This window comes from Apteryx mantelli, chromosome 6, assembly GCF_036417845.1.
Source record: "Apteryx mantelli isolate bAptMan1 chromosome 6, bAptMan1.hap1, whole genome shotgun sequence".
NCBI lineage: Eukaryota > Metazoa > Chordata > Aves > Apterygiformes > Apterygidae > Apteryx > Apteryx mantelli.
This window is the reverse complement of record NC_089983.1, coordinates 20405822-20433763: the sequence shown is the minus strand read 5'-3', so window position 1 is coordinate 20433763 and position 27942 is coordinate 20405822. Positions and strand designations below refer to the sequence as shown.

The 27942-nt window shown below is 35.7% G+C and overlaps 1 protein-coding gene across 1 annotated transcript in view; it reads left to right on the top strand.

The window, feature by feature from the left end:
• The window catches only part of GULP1 (GULP PTB domain containing engulfment adaptor 1), a 150602-nt gene that overhangs the window by 106323 nt on the left and 16337 nt on the right, over window positions 1–27942 (top strand). Inside the window, exons 6-10 of the mRNA XM_067298955.1 lie at window positions 6811–6909; window positions 11235–11372; window positions 13784–13900; window positions 14282–14374; window positions 26201–26339. Coding sequence (XP_067155056.1) covers window positions 6811–6909; window positions 11235–11372; window positions 13784–13900; window positions 14282–14374; window positions 26201–26339 — 586 coding nt within the window. The remainder of the gene's footprint in view (window positions 1–6810; window positions 6910–11234; window positions 11373–13783; window positions 13901–14281; window positions 14375–26200; window positions 26340–27942) is intronic.

Genomic DNA, 27942 nt, shown 5'->3' with positions numbered 1-27942 from the left:
CTTATGTACCTTAATGCTTTTTCTTTGGAAATTTTAGGGCTTTGTTAACCCCGAATTAGGTAGCAACAAATTGTTTTACCTGCCATTCTCCCTTTATGGCTGTTGAATGCCTCTGATTAGATCACTCCTAACCGATGGCAGAAAACCTAAGGAAACTGAACCTTTCCTTGGCCTGATAACTGGTGACTTCAGTATGTCTGGTCTGGATTTCTCGGGGCTATGTTGTGCTTCCTGTGAAGGGTAGGGTTGTTGTAAAACATGGTGTACTCGCTTAAGGTAAGCTGCTAGTGCCAGAGAACAAGAATAAGAATGTCACACCAAGGCGTAAGTGGACTATGATACTCCATGGATACTGATCCTGGACTGCTCTTCACCCAAAGCTAAATTGTCTGATCTAGGAAAACTGCCTCTTAGGCTGATGGTGAAGGTTTGTGACACCATCATTCACCCTCTAGCTGTGATAATCAGTGATATATCTGGAAACAGTGCTGCAAGGAGAGAATAAGATTTAAAAACTGATGTGAACGTGTTTGTGATATGGGGCATTACTGCCTTGTTCCCCAGGTATTGGTTTGTGCACACAAAAGCCAGCTATGTGAATGGATGCACGATGCCAAGAGGCTGAGAAAATCAGGCATTAACAATTGCTGCTTAGTTATGTGTTCTTGGGCACTGAGGGACTTGGCAGAGAATGAAAAAGTATCCCAGTGAGAAGGCCAAAGACAGATAAGAGTGCTTGTGGTATGCTAATGTTTGGTTTTAGTTCTAAGGTGTTACTACTTGCTAGTTTTTGCCTGGGTGAGGGTGCTAACTGATAGCAGGTCTTTGACTTTCATGTTGTAATCATTTTCTGAACTTCCTTGATTGCATGTACTGTTGCTGTAAAATATTTTTTTCTTAAGCCATCATTTCATCAACCCATGTCAGAACAGACATTTGATTTAGAGCTCTTTGCTACTTCTAATCAGAAACTTGCAACTCATACAGTACTGAGAACTTTTCACTTGCCAAAAGAAATAGGTTTTTGTGCAAAATTGTTGCTTGCAACTCTGTCAACTTATTTTTACCAGCAGGTGGAGCTGATGTTCTACAGTAAGATAAAATAATTTAGAAGAACCTACTTTTTGTTAATACTTCATTCTACTTGTTTTATCCCAAATACTAGTAGTGTATTTTCTAAACACACTGAATCAACTGCAATTAATATAGACACTTAAAACTGTATATTTTTAATTTATTCCAGAGGGCTGTCCACGGTCCTTGTGCAGGTAGTATTTTTCTTCATGTTTTCAAATTTCTCAGGGCTGTACTGCAGGATAAAGAAATAGAGAAGAAAATCGGACACTAATGTTTTAAAGTGTGCATTTTTATTTCTAAGATAAATTGACCTGTTCTTGTAGTTTATTACAAACAAATTTTTCCTTCCAATTTTCTAATCAAACTAATTTCTAGAATGGAAAAAAACTACTATAAGGAAGATGGCATCAAGGCGTTTGCTTTCATATCAGAACATGTGTAGGCCATTGAGATGTAAAAGTTGTCAGATCACATTTTATAAAGTGAAATGAGTGCTCCTCTTAATTGAGGAAGCATATAATTTGCTCTGAAGAAGTGAATTTTCAGAAATTGTAATTTCATTAGATGCACATAACACACACATCAGAGGTGGGACTGTAATATGACCTAAAAGATGCAGTCATTGCGAAAGAAATAATGTCTAGTTTTTTTTCAGGCATCTCCTTATAATGTTGCTAGAGCAAAATAGAGGAAAAGTGTCTTCCCAAAGCCAGGTAGAAAACATGAGAATTAAGATGAAAATGTTAAAACTTGAGAGATGATGTGTCTTATGTCCTAGTGTAGTCCCTACTGTTGAATACTTTTACTATTTTTTGTGTTACAAATACTACTTTCACTGTTTTACAGGTGACAGTATGAGAATAAAAAAGACATTTGTATTAGCTAGTGTGGCAAATAACTAAAATTTAAAAGCATTAAAAATTAAATAAAATTATATAATCTGTGGGAGAAAGTAGGCTGCAGGAGCACTCTCACTCTCTCTCAGCTGCAACAACTATGATACCTTCAAACAGACATCTTTAAAGATGTTCGTGTGCAGTGACACAACTGATTTTTCACTGGAAGTCTGAGTAAAAGGAAAGAATCGAACCTTTATTCCCTGGGTTAAAGGTTAGCACCCAAATCACAGAAACATCTTCCTTTGAATTTCAGGTCTATTTAATAAACTCTCAAATCATACAATGAAATGTAAATATTAAAAGCACATAGTTTTAATTTGCATAGCTTTGATTTGATTTCAGTATAAATTTTTTAAACATTATTTCTTTAACTAAATCTCCTGGCTGATTTTAGAACATGTATCTCTGTTTTCTCATGAAATTTTAACTGATTAATCTTCTGATTGTGGTTTGCTAATACTTGATGAATAACTATTTCAAATGTAACTTTTAATAAGAACATGAAAGCATGTGGTTTTCTCAGCTACTGTAATAAAATACAAGTTATATGTTTTTTTTCTTTTTTCCTTTTTTGTTTTTAAGCTAAATGAAACCATGGAAAATAGGTTTATTTGCATGTGTTGCTTCCCCTAAAAGATTTAGGGAAAATACAATATTAATTCCAGAGCAGTCAAATAAAAGCTAATTCATCCCACGGAGCTGCTTATATTATTGGGCCAAATCTGTGTGTCTTGCCTGAGAACTGTGTACGTATAAACTAACAGTTTATGAATTTGGCCCACTGTATCTCTTCCCAAGCCATACTGTGATTCATTATAATTTTTATATCCAACCTATTATTCTTGCCTATCTTGGATCCAAGGATCAAATCTCTCTCCAAGTTCTCAGTATTTCTCCTTGTTGTCCATTTTGATGCCAATGGGAGGCTACAGATTTTTACCCTCTTAAATAATGTTGTTAGTGGGTGGACTACAAATATTATTTTGTTTCACATGTGTGCTAAAAGGAGAAAATAACTTTTGTAAATTCTCTACCTCCAGAGGTCCCTCAGAGCCCTTTCCAGGTGAAAGGAATGAGTGGAAGTAACAGGGAGAGGAAAGAAAGCAGTGGCAGATATCTGAGTAAGGATTGGGATCTGCTGTTCAAAACCTAGACAAGTTTGGGAGATGGCTGAATTTGGCATTCTAGAGAAGGTCAGATATGAAATTACTGATTTGTTTCGGTATGTTCTGTATGTTTTCTGTTCTTACCCAGAACACAGGTTTCACTGAGCAAATCTATTTGAATTGGAAGTGGGCAGGAAATGCATTAAAAAAACAACTGCACAAGACTTTTTAAGTTTATCTACATTTACCTTTCAATCACTGTGTCTCACTAAACCTTTGATTAAAACGCTTGTTTATCTCTCTGGTTGTCTGTATTCAGGAGATTCTTTTGAGAATCTCTTTCACCGTCGTTAACTAGTTTTTGATTAGTCACATTTATGGAGCTAATGGAATTTCTTATGAAGTGGGTTGCCAATCCTTTGCCAGCTCTTGCAAATGTCCTGTGAGCTTGCTCCAATTTGTCAGCATCCTTCTGAATTTGAAAATCTCAGAACATAAAATTTGAGTGGTGGTCTCACCAGCAACTGAGGTAGTGCAGCCTCTGTGGTCTTCTGAAGGATCTTTTTGAAATATCTGAGGATTGTGGTAGTCTTCCAGTCCATAGTTTCATGGTTAGCTAAAAGCCTACCATGACTTTCATAATTCCAGCTTCATAGGGTAGTCTCCCAGGAAAGAAACTTTGTTGCCATATGTATGATTTACAGAGCCTGGTATTGCAAAAGAGATGGTTTGTTTGCATACAAGCAATATGTAGTATTCTGTTTTGCTGGCATATTCTTTGTTGTTTGCCACTCTAGCAGCCTTTATCGTCTGTAAACTTTTCTCTGTAATGGTTTTAGATTTTATTACAGATTGTTAGTTACTTTTCTCCCATTTTTTTTATTTTTTCAGCCTGCAGATTTTATCAGTAATTATTTTTCTCATGATCATTGTTCTATGTCATTAAGGAATAAACTCTGCTGGAGTAAATTAGAAACATATCTTCCCAATGACAATTTCCTGTTTATTACTGCATCTGGAGACTAATGTAACTAACTTAACTTAACTAATACTTTCTTTATATTGCTTCATTTCCTAAATATAATGGCATGCAATACTCAGTTAAATGCCATGTCTACTTTGACAAGCTGCTTTTTCTGTAAAATCTATATTGATCATCATTAATTTCATCTCACTTGAATTCTCTAGTTCTTGGACTTGGTTTGTGTCTTTTGAGGGTGGAAGTGTGGTAGGTTTGTTTTTAGTGGGTGCTTTTTTTTTTTTTTTTAATATTGGCACCAAATTTTCTCCTGGAACTTCTTCAATGTTATAAGACTTCTTGACTATTTGGAGCAAGCTTTGTCCAGCTGTTCTAAAACTCTTGCAGACCTACTTATTTAAAAATATCTTCATGTCATAGCTGTTGTTCAAGACCCTGATGTATTGGTTACGGTTGGAATACCAAGCATTCCATCATCTCTTTCAACAGACTCTATGGCTTTAACTCACTAAGAACAAGTATATATTGAATAGTTCTGCCCCTTGTATATTACTGTATAGAAATACTTATGCACATTTAGCTTCCAAAGGGGCATTAAAAAAAGGGGGGGGGTTAGTCAAGTTCAAGGCTGTTCCAAATTAATGTGGGCTCCAGGAACTCTGTTGAAATAAAGGCTATGAGCTTGTCATTAACCTGTATTAAAAGTAGACTTGCAGAATATATCTTCTGATCGCTGAATCAGATATTTGCCTGTAAGAGTGGATTTTACTATTTTATTTATTTATCTATTTATTTTAAGTAATGGTGGCTCAGAAAGTGAAAAGCACTGGAGAACAAGGATCTAAATATCTGAAAAATGGGCTTGAAGACAAATAGGAGGACAGGAAAAGGATGTGGATGTTGCAAGAACGTGATACTAAAGAGAGGCAGAACAAGGAGCTAGTTTAAACTTGCTTGCCTTTTAACTAGTTGGTTTTCACCAGAAAGTTATCCCAGCTGTTGAAAATTAAATTGAGCCTAAAGATTTAAGAGTAGGTTTTGAGAGTTTTTTATTTTTGAACTAACTGAAGTATGGTGCTTGTCTGCTTATGTGATACATCAGTCAGTAATTAACTGTCTGTGTATGTCATATTGCTGTATGAAGTTTACAGGATTAATTATCAGGTTAATGTTATTAATATTATCAATAAGTGTACTTTCAAAATGAGAAATAAAATTGGAAGGAAGGGACAAATGGACAATTATATGTCTAAGGGTGGTTCTTAAAACTAGTTAATCATTTGCCATGAATTGAGCTGCCTACAAACAAAACTAATAAAACTGAGACAGTCATACTGTGTAAGGTAGCTGAGTTCATGGAAAGATTTCTCAAGTACTAGTTGGCACATGAACAGGGACAGAGCAAAAGCTCAAAACCTCAACTGTAACTTAAACTTCTAAAAGAAAGAAAAAAACTCAGCTTTTTTAGGTGTTTCGGGGGGAGGGAGCGTTCAGTTGACCATAGCCAAATGCTTCGCAGATAATTGTAACTTCTGTCTCTTAGGTTAAGAATATGGGTTAACACCTGTGTTCTTCAGATTCCCCCAGCCCTCCTATGCAACTGAAAGTTGTTGTCCTCACTGACTTTTTATATAGTTTATTTTTATGGAATGAGCAAACTTCATTTAAGAAATGAAAGCTCAGGGGAAAGTATGGAAAGGGGAAATACATTCATGAATGCTGTAGCATACTAGCAGTCCTACTGCTAACAAGACAGAGTCCCTCCCCAAGCCCAGTCTTATGGTCACTCACTTCAGTTATACTTTAGCAGGAGTGAGTCTGAGGACAGTGTATTCAAACATATAAATATCAAGCAGAGTCCAACTCCACTGGCCTTCCGTGAGTCATTGTCCTTATTTATGCATTTGAAAATACCATTCTTGGACTTCAGAAAGATTTGAGGAGAAGGGCTCCTACCAGAGTGAAATATAGAGCAATTGCATATTTGGCTAACAAAGTTAACCAAATGGATAACATTTCTTAAAACTGACATGCAGTAGCAAATGTTAGACACTACTTATTACATATGCAGTGTTCAGGAGTTAAGAGAAAAACGAGTCAAATGTAGCAGCTAGAAAAAGGGGTAGAAAAGGATAGAAGGTATATTGAATAGGACATGTGAACTGATCCAGTCATATAAAATGTTGTCTAGCCATTACCTAGTGAACTGTCAACAAATAAATCATGAGAATATGATAGAAATATTTCTTAGGTGTTGACAGCTGTAATGCTTTCAAACTGAACCTGCTTAAAAGGGCTATGATTTTTGTAGTGTAATATATGATACATATCCTCAGTGCACGTGTACAGAAATGAGTATAGAATTAGGATATGAAAAAAAAGTAATGTTCACTGCAAAACAACCAAGCAATTAACAAACCCTCTGTCTGTTGGTGTTCTTATTTCTGCTGTCCTCCTAGAAATCTGATGCAAGAGTTAAAATTAAGTGCAAAAATATTAGATAAACGTGTAGAGATCCAGCTAAATAATTTTAAAATATTCTTAAGTATAGGAATATTCTATAGTATGCAAGAAGAAATGTTGTTTGCCCATTCACTACATTTTGGAATGGTTGGTATGGTTTATAAGAGCATTTTGAAGAAGGAAAGAAGGAAGCAATTTTCATTTGAAACAGTTAAGAGGAAATAAGTAATGAAAAATAAAGAAAACTGCTAGTAATGTGATTGCTGTTTTGTTTTTCATTTCATAGTTTGCAAGACATATCAAGAAATCTGAAGGCCAGAAGACTCCCAAAGTTGAATTACAAATCTCAATTTATGGTGTAAAAATTCTAGACCCCAAAACAAAGGTAAGAAACACATTTTTGTGCTGTTAACCCAGTAATTAAATATTGTTTTAACAATGTTTTTATCATTTTCTATTTTTAAAAAGTATTACAGTGAAAGCCATTCTGTTGCTGGAAACTTCTTCTAAAGTGCCATTTCTTGTTATAACACATGGGTCAAATCTTCCCAAGAATCACAGGATCACAGGATGGTTGAGGTTGGAAGGGACCTCTGGAGATCATCTAGTCCAACCCCCCTGCTCAAGCAGGGTCACCTAGAGCACATTGCACAGCATTGCATCCAGGCGCGTTTTGAATATCTCCAGAGAAGGAGACTCCACCACCTCTCTGGGCAACCTGTTCCAGTGCTCTGTCACCCTCACAGTGAAAAAGTTTTTCCTCATGTTCAGATGGAAGTGTCTGTGTTTCAGTTTGTGCCCATTGCCTCGCGTCCTGTCGCTCGGCACCACTGAAAAGAGTCTGGTCCCATCCTCTCGACACCCTCCCTTCAGATACTTGTACACATTGATAAGATCTCCTCTCAGCCTTCTCTTCTCCAGGCTAAACAGGCCCAGCTCTCTCAGTCTTTCCTCATAAGAGAGATGCTCCAGTCCCCTAATCGTCTTTGTAGCCCTTCGCTGCACTTGCTCCAGTAGTGCCACATCCCTCTTGTACTGGGGAGCCCAGAACTGGACGCAGTACTCCAGATGTGGCCTCACCAGGGCTGAGTAGAGGGGGAGGATCACCTCCCTCGGCCTGCTGGCAACACTCTTCCCGATGCACCCCACAATACCATTGGCCTTCTTGGCCACAAGGGCACATTGCTGCCTCATGGTCAACCTGGTGTCCACCAGCACTCCCAGGTCCTTCTCCGCAGAGCTGCTTTCCAGCAGGTCAACCCCCAACCTGTACTGGTGACTGGGGTTATTCCTCCCCAGGTGCAGGACCCTGCACTTGCCTTTGTTGAACTTCAGGAGGTTCCTCTCTGCCCACCTCTCCAGCCTGTCCAAGTCTCTTTGAATGGCAGCACAGCCCTCTGGTGTATCAGCCACTCTTCCCAGGTTTGTATCATCAGCAAACTTGCTGAGGGTGCACTCTGTGCCTTCATCCAGGTCATTAATGAAGAAGTTGAACAAGACTGGACCCAGTACTGACCCCTGGGGGACACCGCTAGCTACAGGCCTCCAACTAGACTCTGTGCCGCTGATCACAACTCTCTGAGCTCTGCCATTCAGCCAGTTTTCAATCCACCTCACTGTCCACTCATCTAACCCACACTTCCTGAGCTTGTCTATGAGGATGCTATGGGAGACAGTGTCAAAAGCCTTGCTGAAGTCAAGGTAGACAACATCCACTGCTCTCCCCTCATCTACCCAGGCAGTCATTCCATCAGAGAAGGCTATCAGATTGGTTAGGCATGATTTCCCCTTGGTGAAGCCATGCTGACTACTCCTGATCACCTTCTTTTCCTCCACATGCGTGGAGATGGCTTCCAGGATGAGCTGCTCCATCACCTTTCCAGGGATGGAGGTGAGGCTGACTGGCCTGTAGTTCCCTGGGTCCTCCTTCTTGCCCTTTTTGAAGACTGGGGTGACATTGGCTTTCTTCCAGTCCTCAGGCACCTCTCCTGTTCTCCATGACCAAGAAGGTATATGATACCCCTAAATACAGACTCAAGCTACGTGGGATTTAATTTTTTAATCTTTCACACCAGGATTTTTAAACTGAGGAAGATGAAAACACTGTGGTAACTGCATGTTATTATTACATATGGCACCTTTCCAAATGGTCACCCTGGTGTAGATGCCCACATGAAGATGTTTGCAGTGAATGAGGAGAAAACTTGTTTGCAGTGACTCATTATTTGTGCTGCTGATTTGGAATTGCAGCTCTCTTTCCTTAATCTATTCATTTTCTACTTTTTCTTCTGCTTTTGAATTTGATTACTGTATCCCCTCTTCCTTAGAAAGTTTGTTTTCCTGGTGCATTACCCATTTGTCTGTAAACATTGTGTAACAGGCCATTAGCACTACTGTAGGCTTGTCTGGCGCAGCATGACAATTCCTCTGCTTTCAGCAGTGTTACGGTCCGTTGTGTCGTTTCTTGGTGGGTTTTTTATTTGGTTTGGTATTTTGAAAGGTGTTACATGCTAAGCAAGCCATCTTCCTCACAGACTTCAGAGAAGAATAATGAGATAAATACAATCAAGCTAAAAAGTAATTATTCAATAGTCAGTCATTTTTAACATCTGAATGCTTTTAAATCTTAAGCATTTATTAAATCTTGAAACTTTTGCTTATTGCTACTTATTAATTCTGAAATAATTACTGTCATTGAAACAGTGATATGGTACTGCTCTCTCAGAAAACCTAGTTTTAATTCAAGAATATGAATCTACTTGCAACCCATTTTTGCTTCAAACTCTTGATATAACCATAATTGAACAGTTCATAAGCAGAGGGAGAAAGAAATCTTCATGTCGGCTTTTATGGCAGTTTTTGTATCTTCCTTATGTGATAGGGCAGAAGGGGGTACTAAACCACTATCCTGGCAAGAACTGATTTAAAATAAGTTTTAAATGCCAAAAATTTTTAGTCGTTTTAACTCTTCCTGCGGAGATTAACAGAGATCCATGGGGCAGAAGTTCTTGGGGGAATAGGAACATTCTGATCTCTCAACAATGCTGTTATTACAAACTTAAATTGTGATCAACTACAAGCAGTCTTTTTTTCCTCTTCCGCTGCTTTTCTTAAAGCTACATGTAAAATTAAATTTGAATTAAGTTTTCATTTCCTATTCAGCAAAAGCTGATTTAAAAATGTATGCAATGGTATGATACTGAGAACATACTGAGTAGGTTTCCTGTAAATAGCTCCATAGCTATTCTGAAATCAGCTAAGTCCCCATTTGCATTATTTGTAGTACCAGGACATTGACCATAATGTAACCTATGGGGGGTGATGAAAATTTTATAGATGCTTTAGGAAATGTCTTAAATTCCATATTATCATCACAGGTTATAATAAATTTTTTCTGTGTATGTTTTCTAGAAAAAATTGCTTCAGTTCTGTTACAGAGGAATACTGGTTTTTAGTCATGTGATGACTACTAATTGTGATAAGAGCAGGAGGATACTCATGTATCAGGATTTCCTTTCACACTCAGCCCAAAAAAAGCAGGGATGTAGGAAAATGGCTCTGTCCTTGAATGATGGAGCAGTTAGGTTGATCTATAAAAGAGCAAGAACAAAGATGTTATTAGGTGAAACTGTTAAAGAGCTAAGGGATAAAAATGTTAAATGTAAGAGAGATTTGGGGGCATGGGAGAAGAATAGTGCCTAGAAGAATGGCTGTAAACATTGAGAAAGGGAACTGAATAGGGGGGAAGAGAAGGGGAAAAGATTGGTCATATAGAACATTTTTTGATAAACTATTGTGTGTAGAGTGGGCATGCCCTTGCCTTTAAGATAATAGCAGTCTAGAGCAATCCTGGCTCCTGGAAACGTTTGCAATCCTGGTGATGCACAGGAACTTTTTTTTAATAGATAATAGCTCACATCTAAACTGCATATTTTTCTTTAAAGCAAATACTGCTTTCCCATGTAATAAGCCAAATAAAATAAAATACCAAGAAGACACTCGTTGAGGAAAAACAAGAAAAAAATAGTTCAGATTATTCATTTCAGCTTTCTTAACTGAAGAACATTATCATTGCAACATTAAAAATAGCTGGAGCATGTCTTTTAATGGAAAAGAAAATATGTCTATGGTATCTAAAGTATGCAAACAAAAATGATAAAACTGTTTATGTTAGTTTTTAAAGTAAGTAATTATTTAGATTTCTAATTTATTTCTCTGTGCTTCTGTATTTAAATAACAAAGTCACTTTATTTCTGTTTTCTGTATTTATAGTAGAAAGGTAAGGCCTCATTTTGGTAGAACTGCAGACCCTAGGAGATTGATAAAATGTGAAGATGGAAGGCACCTGGAAAAAGATCTGAGTATTTTGCACGATCAATCCCTAAATAAATAGCACAGGGACACAGAGCAACAGTAAAACCCTTTTTCTAAAACAGAAATTAATCTCCAAATAAACACTTCCAAATAAAAACTTCCTGATTACATTCGGTAAAAATGGGAACATTGGTTAGAAGAGAAGAGATTGTTAGCTTCTGTTATACTTTAAGTACATTTGGGTTCTCTAGTATATAGTGAGAGACATTCAGAAACGTTACTGCAACTCGTCTGTTCTTTTGTATGTGAAGAAATAAGAGATTTACTTTGTTCGTCTTTATCCCAAGCAAATATAGTAATTCCTTAGTAATTAGTAATCTTTCTGTTTATTTGCAGGAAGTCCAGCACAATTGTCAACTCCATAGGATATCGTTTTGCGCTGATGATAAAACTGACAAGAGAATATTTACTTTCATATGCAAAGATTCAGAATCAAATAAGCATTTGTGCTATGTATTTGACAGTGAAAAGTGTGTAAGTATGCAAGATGCTTTAGAAGAATTTGGGTCTCTGTTACGGACTTTGATCTGCCTTCAACTGAAGGGGAATGGATAATAAAATCAAATAGCCATCCTGTTGACTGATGTTGGTGTGACATGATCTTTCATACCAATGTGGTGCCTTGTAAATTAGCTGCGTTACTTTAAGAGAGGTTTTTCTTTTTTCCCTGAGACAGCAATTCTTACTGCCCAGCTCAATATCCTAAGCCAACCCTCTGACTTACTCTCAGAGAACAGACTGTATCCCACCAAGCTTGAAATGTTTGCACAGCTGTTCTGCAGAGATTACTGCAACCCAGTGACTGAGATACCCTCACAGACTCTTCTGCTGATGCATCTGCCTCAGACCTCTCTTCCTCAGCTTTTTTTTTTTGCCTTTTTTTTTTCAAACATTAAGGCTCCTTCTTTCCTCCCACACCCTTCCCTGCCACGTGTCTCAGGTTATTAATGCCCTCACACACTACCAGAGAGTTCATTTCACCAACCACTGAAATTCTCTCATGTCTGTGATAGAACAGGGCAACGGTTCAGAAATGTGCGATAGCAGAAAAAAATAGTACTTTAGTACAGGAAATGAAGAAAATCATGTCTAGCTGAAGCCAGATTATGAGTTTACTCTGACAGAAAATAATTAACAAATAAAAGCACTGGAATCACCACTGAAAAAAATGCATATTTACTCTTATAGTATGTACATGTATTATATATCATTGTGTATTACTTAATAGATAGTGTTTCTGATGATTTTGTTCACCTGCGCTGCTCCAGTGCCAACTTCAGTAAATATTGTTGATAATTGCTATACACCTCTGTTCATTTTTCTCTTCAAATGTCTATCCTGTGCCTTTCTTTTTCAGATTCCTCTTATTTTAAATTACCCTTGCAGTTTCTGTGCACCAGTACCATTTCTATTCCAAATCAATCCAGTTCTTCCTCTTCTGTCTTCCCTGCTATATCACTTACTGTACTTTTCCTCTTTCTTCAATTTCACTACTCCTTTTTTCACTCAGCTTTCGAAGAATCTCACCTGAATTTCCTTTCAGCCAACCGTCACCCTTCCAAGAAATAGCTAGGACTGCATACTCCCATCATCCAATAAACCATTCTTCTATTTATATAAACAGTTATTGCCTAAAGCAGTCCTAATTCAATTTTTTTGGTCTAATTTGGTCTAATTCAGTGTAATTTGATCTGAATAATTTCTTGCACTGACTGTCTGTAAAGGTGGTTGATTTTTTTCCCCCCCTCCACCACCACCCGGCAGAGAGAGAGACAGAGGGGTTAGTTCCCTATTGCCATGGAACCCAGGTCTTCGCACACCCCCACTGCGGGACTGCTGTTGAGCTGAAGGATAAAAGGCTGGAAGAATCATGTTCTGTACCGTTTTCATGCATCTAGCCCTTCATTCTCTTATAGCTGATAAAGAAAAATGCTCATAGCACTGAGCAGCACACTTTGTGAGAAACAATCAATTTCTGTTTTTCATTTCAATAAAGAAAAAATAATTTTGTTTTAGCAAAATGAATGTTTTTCCAATATTTTTAGTTCCCCTGCCAATCTGTAAAAAAACAAAACAAACAACCAAAAAAAACCCAAAACCCCACTACCATGTATGTTTATTTCCTGCACTAAAGTATTAAGGCAGATGGCATATGCATATGTCCTCCGTTTATTGGTGCCTCATATAAGTCAGTGGTTTTTTTTAAACCTTAGTATACTCAATCTTGTATTATTATTTTACCACCTTTATTTTAAAAGTAGTTTCTCTGTATAGATTGTGCATAAACATCACAATATAGGATGCAAGTTTGCATAGAACTACCACATTATTATATGTTGCAAATACAAATGCAAATTCTCTGCGGTTGAATTTTTGTAATCTTAAATACTTGGGTAGGTAAATACATTTGTCTACACTTTGATAATTGGTATACTATAGGAATTCTAAAAATAAGCATTGAAACCTAAATTTAAAAGCAATGGGGGCAAAACAGTTGAGCATCCATTAAAATTAAAGCAATGTATTTAACAATGGAAAAGGCTGTAATTGCTTCAGAAATTGTCAAAGACTTACAGCATCATGCTAGCTGTATTTACAGAAATTGGAGGCATAAGTAGTACTAAGAATTAGCTAACTGTATTCTGCCTGTTCAATTTCCCTTCTTTGTCTAGAGTATTCTTCAGTTGCATTTAGTGTATTACGTATCAGGTTATTTTGCTGAAGAGTGATTACCATGCTCATTTGCAGTGTTGACTTTAATGGTGGATGAAGCAATCTCTTTGAATGTGGTACATTATGTAAAATATTTTGTGATCCTCTGAAAAGATAGTAATTACATAAAATATTCTTAATACGCTAATTTCAATCTTGTGTTTTATGTAAAGGCAGAAGAGATCACTTTAACAATTGGTCAAGCATTTGACTTAGCTTACAGGAAGTTTCTGGAATCTGGAGGAAAAGATGTTGAGACAAGAAAACAAATTGCAGGTTTACAGAAAAGAGTAAGTTCTACATTATAATTTTTAAAGAGAGGAAAAGAATGTGCTATTGTATTTATGTGCTACTTTCTACAACATCATAATTTTCGATGTTATTCTCAGATTGCTAAGAATTTCAACAAATACTGAAAAAGAAAACTGGAAAAGACCTGATACTATGAAACAATATTTTATGTTTTACCATCTTGCGTGATCACTAAAGAGAAAAGCAAGGTTGTAATATGCATGACTTAAAAGCTTGTTTTTAATTACTTTTTGTAATCAGATAACTATTTAAGCATTACTGTTAAGAGAATTCAGATAAAACTTATTCTCAGTGGACAGTTTGTAGCTACTATTGAATGAATATCCCAATAGCTGTTGAAATAACCACTTGCTTTGTAGATTCAAGAGTTAGAAACTGAAAACTCAGAACTGAAAAATAAAGTTCAAGATTTGGAAAATCAGTTAAGAATAACACAAGTACATACATCTCCAGTAAGTACATGGACATAACTCTTTTATATCTAAAGTTACTCTAAATTTATGATAATCTGTTATGATAATTGTTAGTATCCATGCTGTTTCTAATGATTATGATTAACATACAGTGATCATGTATCAGTTGAAATGCAGTACTTAAGTAACAGTAAGATTGTGGCAAGCCAACAAAAGTGCAAGTTGCCGTCCTTCAGTAAATTGTGGTTTCTTAATCCTCTTATCATACCTATTTGTTGGTGCCTAACGACAGTAAATGCTCATTTTTATAGACACCTGAGCAAATTAGTGAAGGATGAAGAACTCTGTTCTGCATTTAAAGGATCTGGTTCAAGGAGAACACTAGGGCATTGCAAAATTGGATTTTTCTAAGAACTTCCTGTCACAAACATATCATTACTTATACCTGCCATTTAACATAGAGGTTTTTTTTCCATGATACCATAGCTACCTATTATACCTGTATAATTACACTACAAATCTTTAAAAACAAAACAAAACAAAAAAAACCCCTGATGTTACGCAATTCTGGCATCTAACTTACTAGTGAAAATTACTCTCAGAAATGAAGTAGTATAATTGCAATCTCTCAATAATTGCAATCTCTCACCATTTAATAAAATAATTCATTTTATTCATTATCAGGAATTCGTTTTCACATATAATTTTATTGCTTTACTTACTGTTTAATCTTTATAAAAATCAGCCCTCTCCTATCTCAATTTTTGAGTTTCCACATGATTAGAATTGCAGTAAGAACCATATAACAGCCTGTTTAATATCTAACCTCATTGTGACGTACAGTAGACTTAGATAAATGAGATGAGTAAATATTGAAGCAGGTTGTCCAGAGAGACTGAGGAATTTCTGTCCTTGAAGGTATTCGAAACTTGACTGGTCATGGTCCTCAACAGCCACCTCTAATTGGATCCTGCTTTGAGCAGGAGATTGAATTAGATGACCTCCAAAGGTCCTTTCCAAGCTGTATATGATTCTTTGATGAATTGTGCAGCCAACAATAAAAATAAACATTTTCAGGAAAATGTCTTTCTCAATTCATATATAGGAACATAATCATACCTACCAAGTACTATCAACTTTTGTGCCTTATGAAGAGAGATCATTCCAATAGGTCTGTTTTAAATTGTGTTGTGTACATTGTAAATCGGAGTTGTAATTATGTTAGCTTAAGAGTAAACACATATAAGTCGACCAATTAGGTTGAAAATAAAAATAAAAGAAGTAAGTGGAATAGTGTGGTTGTGAAGTGGCTTTTCAGTGCAGGGAAGAGGAGTCATAACAGTTTTTAAGATAGTTTGATGGGTTTGCTAAATGAATCTCATGATAGGGTGCCTGCAATAGCAGCAGATATGATTTGATGATACATATCTTGACTTTTTTTTTTTATAAAAAAGCCCTTTCTTCTTTTCCTGAAAATGAGACTAAAGCTCAAGTCTTCTGAATCCCAGATCATTTTCCAGTTAACAGTGCTAGATTGTATCTCTTGTTTGGATTTCATAGTCTCCTCTCCTATCTGAGAATATACAAGTAAGATCTCTTTTGGTTTTTAAGCTGTCAAGAGTTGACTTTTCAATATCAAAAAGACAACAATCAGAGCATCTGTAAACTGTGGAGGTAAACTTAATATGATATATATATAATCAAATGTTTGGCTCACTGCATGTCCAAAAAAAAAAAAAAGATCTAGTGTTGGTATCCCTCAGTTCTAAACAGGCACAACCAGGTTGTCATTTAAAGTAAATTTTTCTGACTTCCCACTGTCATTTAAAATAGACTTCATAACTAAGTACAAAGATGTATGTTAAGGCCGCTTGCTGGAATTCATATTCAATAGCAAATGGAATATGCCCAAGACTTAAAATTCTGATTCTCTTTTACTTCCAAAATGTTTTTAAAGATGTTTTGTCCGTATTTAATAAAGATGTTACTTTATATACGTGATTTTCAAGAACAAATTCAATGTTCAAGGCTAGAGTGCAATATTTGAAATTACTGGTGGAGATTTACCTCTCTAAAAGGAGATGGAAGTGGGTTCATATATTGAACTCTTGGGTAATGATGTGGAACATTTTACTGCAAAACATAGTGCTAAAAATTCTTAATTTGTAGTTACCCGACATCAAAATGTGCCCAAAGAAAATTAGGTGATGATGCATGCAAAATCCATCAAGAGCCTAACTAAGAGAAAAAAGTGCAAGTACTGTGTGAATTGTAAACTGAAGTTTCATTTTAAGCACGGAGTTCTGAATATTTTGGATAATTCACAGTTACCTATAAGAGAATGTTTTTTGCCCTGGAACATCCACCACCAATTGTTTTAATTGCATTCTTTTTTAGGAAGTAATAATCAAAACAATTGCTCTATTTTTAAAAAAATATATATATACTCTCATATGAAAACAGTAAAAAAGGGAAAAATACACGGGCACTTTTTCTCTCTACAGTTCAGAAGTAGTACAAGTTATAGGAATGTTTGGGAAATATATGAGATACGTAATATAGAACTGCTTTCCTGATTGTCCTTACCGGTACTACTGATTTTTTTGCAGACTATGTAAGGAATTATTTTGAGGACTTATTTTAAAATACTGGCAGACTGAAATGGGTACAAACTATATGCATGAAAAATGCAATATTACAAGACTTAAAAAAAAATTCTTATTCAGTCTCATTGGAATGGTTTTAGAGATTTTTGCAATATTGCCCTTCCTCAGGACTTGAAATACATATTATCCCAGGATGCTAGTTTTGAATAAATAGTCATTGGTTATTCAATTTAATCTTGAGAAGAACTGTGTAAAAACTAAGAAAACCCTGCAGGGTTGTACCCTTTTCTTATATGCAGATATACTTTGTCTGTATCTAACTTCAAAGGCTCCTGCATTTGGACTTTGCACTATTTCGAAATATGTATATATTTTTTTAATGTACCCTTTACATTTTTCTGAAGTGTAAGTGGATGCAAACTATTGACAGCAGTAGGCTTCTGCTTCTGATGGGTATATTTGCTCTCACCACCAAAATGTTTCTGTGGTTGTTCTAAATCTAGTCAAATGACCAAGCTAACATCAACCTCATTTAGTTGCTTTTTTTTGTCAGTACATAAACTGTGTATGGGAAAAATAAAATTTCTTTCTGAATCTATAAAAGAAGCCATTAAAAACAATGAGAACATAGTTGGAACCACAAAAAAGTCAACTCGATTGTATAATCAAACGCTTCAGTACAAAATTTATTGGGAAGTTAAATATCGAATTATGAATCTTCTGTACATATTTTTTTCTGTCAGGGTATTATTATAACTGTTTAGGTTTATGTCAGCATGTTCTGTAAATAATAAATTGCTTAGTGATTTTTTTTTTTTTTCTGTTTTGGGTTGTTGTGTTTCAGTATTGCTAGTCTTCCTAAAATTTTAAAAATTTGGCCACTAAAATATATATATTTGCCAGTAAAGAAGGCTTATACAATAGAAACTGTTGCCTTTTTATCATTTCCTGAATAGATTTCTGAAGGGCATGCTATATCAAAATGTGGTTTCCTTAAAATAGTTTTCCTGTATAGCTACAGCTATGTTTGGCATAGGAACTGTTGGCATGGGAGGCTTTTTGCTTTGTCCCTCACTCCTTTGGATGTACAGCTAAAGTTTCCATTACTTTTGTATCTGTGCTGTTTACTTTTCCTCTGTTTTAGTGGTTTGGCAATACATTAATCACTGGTCTTTCTTGCATTTGGTCTTGATTATGTGAGGACAATCTGATTTTCATTTTATTTTCTTATAATGTGACTGTTCAAGTCTGTATCACAATAAAAGTTTGGATACTGCCCCCGTGTGTAAATGCAGCTTCCAAAGTTCAGTGCAACCCTGGGAGCACTAGTTTACATGACCTTTTTTTTGATATTTATAATGACATTGAGCATATTTTTACTATTGGTGCTATTTAGAGTAGCCTAGATTAGCTGTACACATAGCCTTCATGTGGGTTACCAGTTGCATACGGTTAGCACCATCAGTTTTTCTAGTAGAATGAACAGTAAATCATTTTTGGCCACTAAGGAACCTCTGATGAGAGGAGAGAGATTTTTATTTATTTATTTATTTAGGGGATGGTTGAAGTTTCTCAAGCATTCCTTGAAAGTTTTCTCTTTGAGCAAGATGGTTAAGCAGAGAAGGCAGTTGTGACAACTGCATGACTCCACCTTTAGATAGGAAAAAAACAGGAATATTCAGGAAAAGAACTTAACAGAGAGGACAATGAAATATGAAGGAAGCAGAATTCAAGGGCAGTAGTAAAAGGTAAGCGGAAATGGTTGGGAGCGAGAGAGAAGCAGCCCAAAAGGAACTGTGTTCCTCCCTTAACCATAAGTGTCAGGGAAATTTTGGCTGTTTTTTTTGTTTGCTTTGTTTGGAGGGTGGGAGGGTTGACTTGCTAGTTGCTTTGAGATCTTCATACAGATCCTGAAGAAGCAGATCTTCTTGTCAAGGAGATGTAATATGTATGTGCCCACATAACTCAATCTTGCTTATTGTGTCAGTGTCACCAAAAAATCCATTTTTAGCCAGTCCTAGAGCATTAAAGATATTGATTGATTAGACGTTTTTTAAGTTCTTAGTGATATACAGGTATAGGTCACATGTACCTGTTATCCTCATTAAAAGCTTTAACGTGGGGAAAAAAAAACAAAGAAAAACAAACAAGATAGAAGTTGGAACTGTATGCATATTTTCGATAAACAATTTTGGAATATGTTTAGGCACATTATTTGATTCGTGTTGCCATTAACACTGCTTGCCAAGTGGGAGGACCTGCATATTTTTTATTTGCCCTGGAACTATTTTCTGCTCTTTCAATTTTATGTTCTATATCCTGTTCAGTGAGATTTTTTTCACTAGGTTTTAAAATTCTATTGATGTTTATGATGTTAAAAAAAACTTGTTACTGAAGAAGCACTAAATGAGCTGAAGACATAATGGTTATTTAATGCAATTACTAATGGTTTTACAGTACTGTATGAACTATCAACTAATATATCCTTAGTAGTCCTAAATCTCAAATAGCTTACAATCACTAGTTTTGTAACTAACTCCATAATTTCCAATTCTAGGTCACAGTTTCCTACTGCAGTTATATACTGTGGCTGTTACTATATTACCGATTTGAATATTCTAAGAAAAACACGTAATTTATTAACCCACTTATGTGATTACTATTGGTATATGACACAGCGCTTGAAATCAATGTCTTGAGACTCCTGGTTAAAACCATTTTTGAAATGATTTCTTGTTAAGAAACTCAATCATGCTACGTTTTCTGGTATAAAGTAACCAAACAGTCCTTCAACATCATACTAAGTAGAATAAGGCAAAAATAGATCTTTTCACAGGTATGTAATAACATCGAATCACAATAGAGACCCAGTCTACTGACCTCGTATGTTAACCTCATTACGTGTGGCTAGGTGAAGAATCATTGTCATACTGTTCTCTTGTGTTGACAAAATGGGACCCAAACTGGAAAGTCATAATAATCAACCCTATCAATATTGCATGTTCAGTGTTACACAGTGGGAAGCTCAGAATATATACTATTACCATACAACATGGCAATTTAATATATTTTTACTGTATTTTCTCTGTTTACTTACTACATAAGACTATTAAGTTTCAGAAATTGCAGTTGTGTAGAAGAGTCTAGATACATACTGTTGTAACAAAGGGAACTTTTATAGTGATCAAAGGAATAGGTAAGACTTTCTAAAATCGTTTATAACATACGTTTCTATTCAGTGAAGGGAGGGGCATTAGGACACTCTCTGATTTTGATCTCTCCCTATATGACACACTTTTATTGGCAGCCTTGTGAACCAGGAAATTGCTGGACTCCCAAGTAACTCTTTGCCTAACTGATAAGTCTTGTTTACAGATCAACTCTTTGAAGACCATGTGGGAATTTAAATGAGGAACAGACAGGCTTTTTGAAAGAGCTTCTTAAAACACCCTGCAAAAGCACAAGGCAAAACAACCAAAAGAGCACATTCATCACTCCCAAGACCCTTTTAAGGCTGCATTCTTAGAGAAAGGGGCTATTTCCTTCTCCTTTTGCATTTTCTGAATTTGCTATTTTCTACTTTTTAAAGCCTTGTGTCGCCCATCGCTTTGTGGCCTTCCGTTAGTTGTTTTCCATTGCTGCATGCACTTTCCTGCTGGACCTGTCCCATCTGTGGGCTCCTAGAATGCCACGGGCTATAAGCATAAAACAGCTGTGGGCCTCATGGAGACTGGGTGAGAAATGCTGAGGTCTTTCTGGCAGAGCAGCACTCAATATGGCACAGAATGAGGTGGTGTGATTCCATGCAGCAGTGCAAATTAAATCTGTTAATGAAACTAAATGTATTTCCAAAATGGTCATATAAAGCACTACATATTTTGGCTCACCATATCTGGTGCCAAACTACCTAACATTAACATTCATTTATCAGATAATTATGAGGAAACATGTCTGTTACAAATTTTGTATCACTGTATTATTATATCGAAACCTTTCAATACATGTTCATCATCCTTATATTTCTGCTGCTTTGCATCCTATATGCATTTTACTAGTTTCTCTATTTTTTTGTGATAAACATGCTTTTATATGGAGACTAGTCATCCTCTGCTGTTTTGTATTTCAGCGAAACAATTTGACTGTTTGCATTTAATATCTTCCAGTGTTTAACTATTATGAGATCTATTTTTTCCATATATATTTAGGAGCAAGTATTACACAGTAGTGGGAGAACAATGCATTGCAAGTCTTGTGTAGTTGTAGCATAGCGACACTCTTGAAATTTTAATCAAAATGATGCAAGTCTTTTGTCTTCATTTTTATTGATTGCCATTCCAAATCTTCAGTTTTGCAATTCCAGCTTAGTAACGGAAGTATTTTTCTTAGAAATTGCTAATTTTGAATAGAGAGTTTTGTGGTGTTCATTTTTAGTGTTCTCATAAATATGGCATTGTTATTAAATTCAGACACTTGTATCCTTAACCTGGCTTATCTGTAAAGAAAGGAAAGAAGAACTGAGACTCAATTTTAAAAGATTTGAAATGTTTTATTTTCTACATAACTATGAAAAAATTGGTTTAAAATCATTGATCAAATCCTGATCTAATAGAGTTGTGCCAGACTTTCAATGAAATAATGTTGTCCTATCAGTTATGTGACAGTGTATGAAGAAAATGAAAGCAGAATTTTCGCTGCGCATATCTACCAGTGTTTCCTCCTGGGCAAGCCAGGGTGATTTTTAGGCAAGGTACCTACAGCACAAATCCAGTTCCTGCATTCTGGGTGTATAACCTCTTGCCCTGGCCAAGAGCAACTGTCTGCACAAGACATCAGTTCCTTCCGTTAAGATTCAAAGATGAATCTGTCCTTTTCTATAGCCTTGTTCTAACAGTGCAAAGCTGTTTTGCTCAGATTTTAAGGTAGGAATTATGACTTGAACCCAGTAGAAGGATTGGTGGGGCATGTTTCTTAAATCAAATATTTGAAGACATTTCCTTTTTGCTTTTCCTTCGAAGATGAGTGCTAAAGGCTCTGTATTTCTAACTTAACTAGACAAGAATTCATTTCTTTTGAAGCTTTTTAGGACTGCAGATGTTCCCTATTCAGGCAAAACTTAAGGGGGTTTAATGTGGGCTTTTTTGTTTGTTTTTTATCAAAGTGGACAAAGCCTTCTGCTTCACTCTCAATATGTAGTGAATCTTGGTGGAATATACAGTAATGTACTTATCTTTAATGTGAGACAAACTAGGTTCAGTTTCTTCTCTAATTCAGACCAGGATCTTGAAGTTATTTGTGTCTAAGTTGTCATCTTAGATGAATGCCCTTAACGTCTGCCATTAGGCATTCTGGTGTGGATATTATTTGTTTGCCTCTCTGAAGCTGTTCTGTGGTTCACTGTTAAGGAGCTCTGGAGATCCAGAGAATCTTGTAGTCCTCAAAAAATTTTTTTCCCAGGCAGCAAAAGAAGTTTTATTCTGTCCTGGATCCTGGGCAGTGGTAGATGTATGAGGATTCCTTTGTAATTACAACAAAGGATCTCAGTTTGTGTACCATTCAGTTCATTCTCAAAGTTAAATTAGTTATTCATGCACATAGAAAAGATTGCAGAAGGGCATTACTGTCCGTAAATGTTTAGGTTTTCAAATTCCTTAGATGGGAAAATAAAATATAGCAAATAAAAATAGTAATGTGAGCTTTACAATTTGTACACTGTGAACTTCTATTGTAAGAAGATTTTAGTTAATTAATTTTTTCTTTCAAAGTTGGTGGGATGTAAATGGTAGGTGTTGCCTGGTACAGAGATCACAGTGAAAGAAAATTCTGGCCTATGCTGTAACCTCCAGAGTAACTCTCCTTACTGGATGTGTGCTTAACTGCTAATTTCCATGTGCAAATATGAGTCAATGCATCTGCCACACCCACTTTTGGAAAGATGTATGCCTTCATTTTGTTTTGATGCAATCAAAGAGCAAGTCTTCTTCATGCCAGTTAATGCTGGGCTACCTTTTATTGTGGTACATTTTTTGATTTTATTTAAAAATATTTTGGAGTTCTCTATCTTGTCACTATAGCACTGAACAACAGCTTGCAAACAAACTTTTTTGAAGCATGAAATGTATTTCTTCTTTTTTCCCTGACATTACCATGTTCTGTTCCTCAGAATGTTTTCTCTTTCTGTAATTCCTTTTCAGCTGCTGCACTTAAAGTGTGATAACGATGAACATATGTTTCAAAGACCCTCTACTTTTTTCTGGTGTAACAATGAGGATTCACCTCCTTGTTTAGATATGTCTTCCATTACCCTTACTCCTAGGAGTTCTCCTGACTCCCGACTACCATCTGGATTGTTAATACCACCACCTTCAAAAAGTGGTCTTCAAAAGCCAGCCAGTGAACACAGCTACCCAAGACCTCGCGTAATCCTGCTGTGCAAAAGCTTTTTTACTTTTTTTAGGCTTTCCAATGTTCTTTGTTCTTTATTAACTTGTATTAAAATTGTGCATTTTGGACAGTGGTTAGAGGACAGATGAGATGTATCTTAGATTCTCTTCTGAAACAAATACATAATTTGTGAAGATTTATTTCTGCATAGCTTCTCCCTGGTTCCCCCCCTCCCCCAAACAACAACAACAAAAATTCTTATTTTTCCAGCATTTTAAAACTAATCCATTAATGAATTACTTCTGTGTTATTTATCAATCTTTTGTTAAAATCATTATACTAAGAATAGTTATTCAAAGCAAACAATCTAAAGGTCTGATTTGAATGGCTTTTTTTTCTTTGATTAGTAGAAAAAGTCAGCCATTAAATATCTTTTAATATACCTTATAAAAACTCTGTGCAAAATGAAGGTTGAAAATTATCCTTAAATGTGAAATATGCATATTGCCCACTTTTCATAGCAATATGCGAATACTCTCAACTCTTCTATTTGCAAGTAACATTTGGCTGTATTTGGCAAACATCATGGCTTTCTGCATGTGTTCACTAAATAAAAATGCTTCTTGTGCTCGTATAGATTTAGAAATATCCATTTCTTAAAATAATTAAATTATATTTTTACTTAAGCTAGTTGTATCCATAGTATCAAAATGTCCAGTAACTTCAACAAAATGACACATAAACAGAAAATGTCAGTGAAAAGTTTGTTTTGCCAAAAAGACTCATTTAAGACTAAACATAAATACTGTTTATTTATTTATCTAGCTTCTATGTAGCCATAAACACTCTAATAAATGCAGGAAGATCTATTAGTATTTACTATCTCCAAGTCATTTTAGGATCATCCATCAGTGTTAATGGGAAGTGTAGCCTAATGCACAGCACGTACCTACTCTCATTGAACCCAGTCCCACATTCCTGATGCAGACAAAACCTATCTACACTCAATTTTGTTTGTATGAAGGATATGGAGTTCACTATGGATTTACTTTGGGTCACAGCACGTACATTGCCCTGTTTTTAGTGCGGGCAGATGACCTCCAGTTATCTCTTCCAGCTTGAGCTATTCTGACTCTCTGAGGCTAATGCAAGTCCTATGAGCATCATACTGGAAGCCTACTGTGTCTAAACAGTATTCACTTAAGTCGTCTTGCAACAGACAATCCTTGAAATTCTTATGTCAGTTCCTGTTGAATGCAGGAAGATTAGCGCATGTGTAGAAGTCTTATAAATTAGTTATTTTGTAAAGCAAATTCAGCTCTGATCTTGGAGGGAGTAACATGGCTGAGAGAATTGCTTTTTAAAAAGATCAAAGTGAAAAAACAACATACGAAATGTGGATTGGTTCATGCGTGGCCCTTCAGTGTACCTAGATAGAAATATCCCAAGTTCCTGGAGGTAATGAACAGTTCTAGATCTCTACTAATCCAAATTTCAAAAATGAATTCAAAATTCTTAAATAGGTAATATAAGACTTCCTCATCTAGTTTTCTTTAAGTGCTGTATTCAATGGAAGACTATGATTCATATCCTTTCCTTCTCTGCAGCCACTGCAAAATCCAGAGGGAGGTAGTTCAAGGCTACCTATGGACTTAGCTTAGAAGTTTGTGACATCTTTACTGTGAAAGGATTGCTTCAGTAGCTGAAGCATGGACACTAAAGGAAGTAATATTCGAAAATAAGGTTTAGGCCCATGAAACTCTCATGGACCAGCCATGATAAAAGTTAGCAATTTGCCAGGCTGTGGTATACAGGTATTCTGCATAAAAGAATGTCTGACCAGTTTAACTTGCGCTTAAAACTTTTCATGCAAATATTATGGTTAAACTGGATCTTTTTTAAAAGTAGCAGATTGTCCCTGTGCCTGGTGGTATAGTCTTTCTGTTACCCAGAATGTAGTATTTTATATGTCTAAGTAATAACATTAACATATAAACTAGTTTTGTACATATATTTTGGCTTGAGTTTGTCAGTCTAAGTTTTAATCTATTTCTTCATCTGTTTTTAGCATTTAGTTTGTTTTGGCTTAACTGTGCCTTGTTTATGTCCTGAAGTAGTGGACTGATGGCAGGAGGAGAGAATCGTTAAAACATAAATATGGCTGTAGAACCATAGTAATTGTTGAGTTGGAAGTGGGTGGGAGGAGGGGTTGTTTATCTGGTATTTTTTGAAGCCTGCCAAAAATCCCAGGCTTTACTAATGAAATCTGTTCTGCTCCATATTCAAGGATGAGAAAGTTTTATTTTGATTTTTGTATTCAGTATATTGCATTTCTTGGTTGCTACACAATAAAAATACACTTGAAGCTTTGGTCACAGCAGCTTTCTTAAGTTGTCAAATAGGTAACCACATAAAGAAGAATTAGTAACTAGAAATACTGAGATTGTATCTTTTAAGTTCAGCTATTGGTTCTGTGCATTCAGGGATATAGCATATTGCTATTGCCTTATTATCTTAAATGGGTCTTGTGAACAATATCTCTATTCACACTTCTTTGTGGAATATAGAACTGTTTGTCTCCAAGCTTTTCAGGTTTAACTGTGATATACTTCTGGCTGTATCAGATGTACTGAAAAGGGAAAACTTACAATGCTGCTTATGTATTGGATAGTTTTAGCATGTTTCATAGCCTCCGGACTGCAAATGCCATTTGCTTGGTGTCAGGAGCTGGGTTTTGCATGCCGTTGTTTTGTTTTGTTTTGTTTTGTTTTAACTTTTTTGAAACTGTTGCTCTTATCTGCATGCTGAAGAATTCAGTATTGTGATTTTTTTCCTTTAATGTGAAATACTGCCCTAATATTTATTGTCCTTATTGTAGGCAGGCAGTGTGACACCTAAATCACCCTCCACTGACATCTTTGATATGGTTCCCTTTTCTCCCATATCCCCTCAGTCATCAACACCTACTCGCAATGGCACACAGCCTCCTCCAGTACCCAGTAGATCTGCAGAGATCAGTAAGTTTTGTGACAACTGACCTAATTTTTGCTTACATTATATTTTTCAGTAAAGCATCTGAAAAGATTTATGTACATTTTGCATGACAAGGCAAATACGTTTTTTGTAAATTGCATTTGATGATGCCACTTCATTTTATACCATCTTCCCCAAAGACTTTGATGTTGCTGTCAAGTGACATTATAAACAAATTTATCTACTTGCTGAAGCTATTATATTAACAGTTTGAGGGAGTTTGGGGATTATAACTTGGCTTTTCTTTTTACAGTATGTTTTTTGTAGTTAATTCAGGAAATATTTTGACTTTCTATTAGTTCTTTCCATATCAAGACACAGTTTTAGCATCTACATTTCTGAGGGAGGCAGCAGGTGGAGTAAGTATGGTGAAGATAATGCCGAAGGGAGAGCTGAAGAAGTACTGTGTTGGCATAATAATTTTAATATTATTTTTCATATCATCTACAGCTTTGTTTTTCAGCCACAGTTGATGGGTCTCTCCAGATTTGCGGACCACTTCTAAAAGATCTCTAGCAGATGACTAGGAACAGCAAGTTTATTTTCCAAAAGCTTCAAGGCAGTCAGGGAAAGGTTTTCACCTTCACTGGAAAACTTTTTTAGGAGTCCACAAATAAGTTTTAAAAGCTTTGGAAACCACTGAGGAGATGGGGATGGGAACACAAGCAGTGTTAGAGGTTGTAGAAATATTAGTCTGCCTGTAATATAGTCTGTCTCTGATGCCTATTTTAGTATGGATAAGGAACATTAATGTTACTACTTGCCACAATGTAAGACCACATTCTAAGAGTTTCTGCCAGTTTTGGGAAATACTGCTAGTACACAGAATTTTCAGATATGAAGAAGAGCTGTGCACAATTACAAAGGCACATGGCAAAACTTCAGTCTTCCCCAATATCTTATGTAAACATCTTCCTTTTCCATTGCTCGCAGTGCTTGCCACCCTCTGAATAGAAAGTAGATGCCCAGGCTATTGATTCAATATAAAATTCTTTCCTTTTTCAAAAGAAGATTTTAACTGAATTTAAATGAATTTATATGTTATTATAACCTCTTTCTCAGAGGTTATAATAACAGAATTAAAGATTAGCTTAACAGGTTTTCTTTATGTTCTATTAAGAAAATTTTTATGTTTTTGTTTAAAAAAAAAAAAAAAAAGACATGCTTTCAAATTTGTTCCTCTGAAGCTACAGGCATAGACATAAAATGCACAGCATATATATCTGGCTTCAAAATTAGTAACTTGAATTACAGGACAATTTTTTTTTTTTCTATTATACTAGCTGTTGTTCTGCCTCTGCTTTCATTGAAATCAGTGCTAAAATTCTTTTGGACTTAGTGAAAGTCAGCACTCAACACTGGTCTTGCAAATTCCACCTTTGTAGGTTTTGTATTTGTTTAATCAGTGAGACTTGTGTTATAGATAATACTATAAATAGCTTATTTATTCAGTGATATACACTGTTTAATAAGTGTTATGATTCTGTACTTTATTCATTTGCATTAAATTAAGATGATGTAGTTCAGAGTATAGGCAGTCAATGCCACCTCTTATCATCACTGCTCTTTCAGTCTACCTTATGGGTA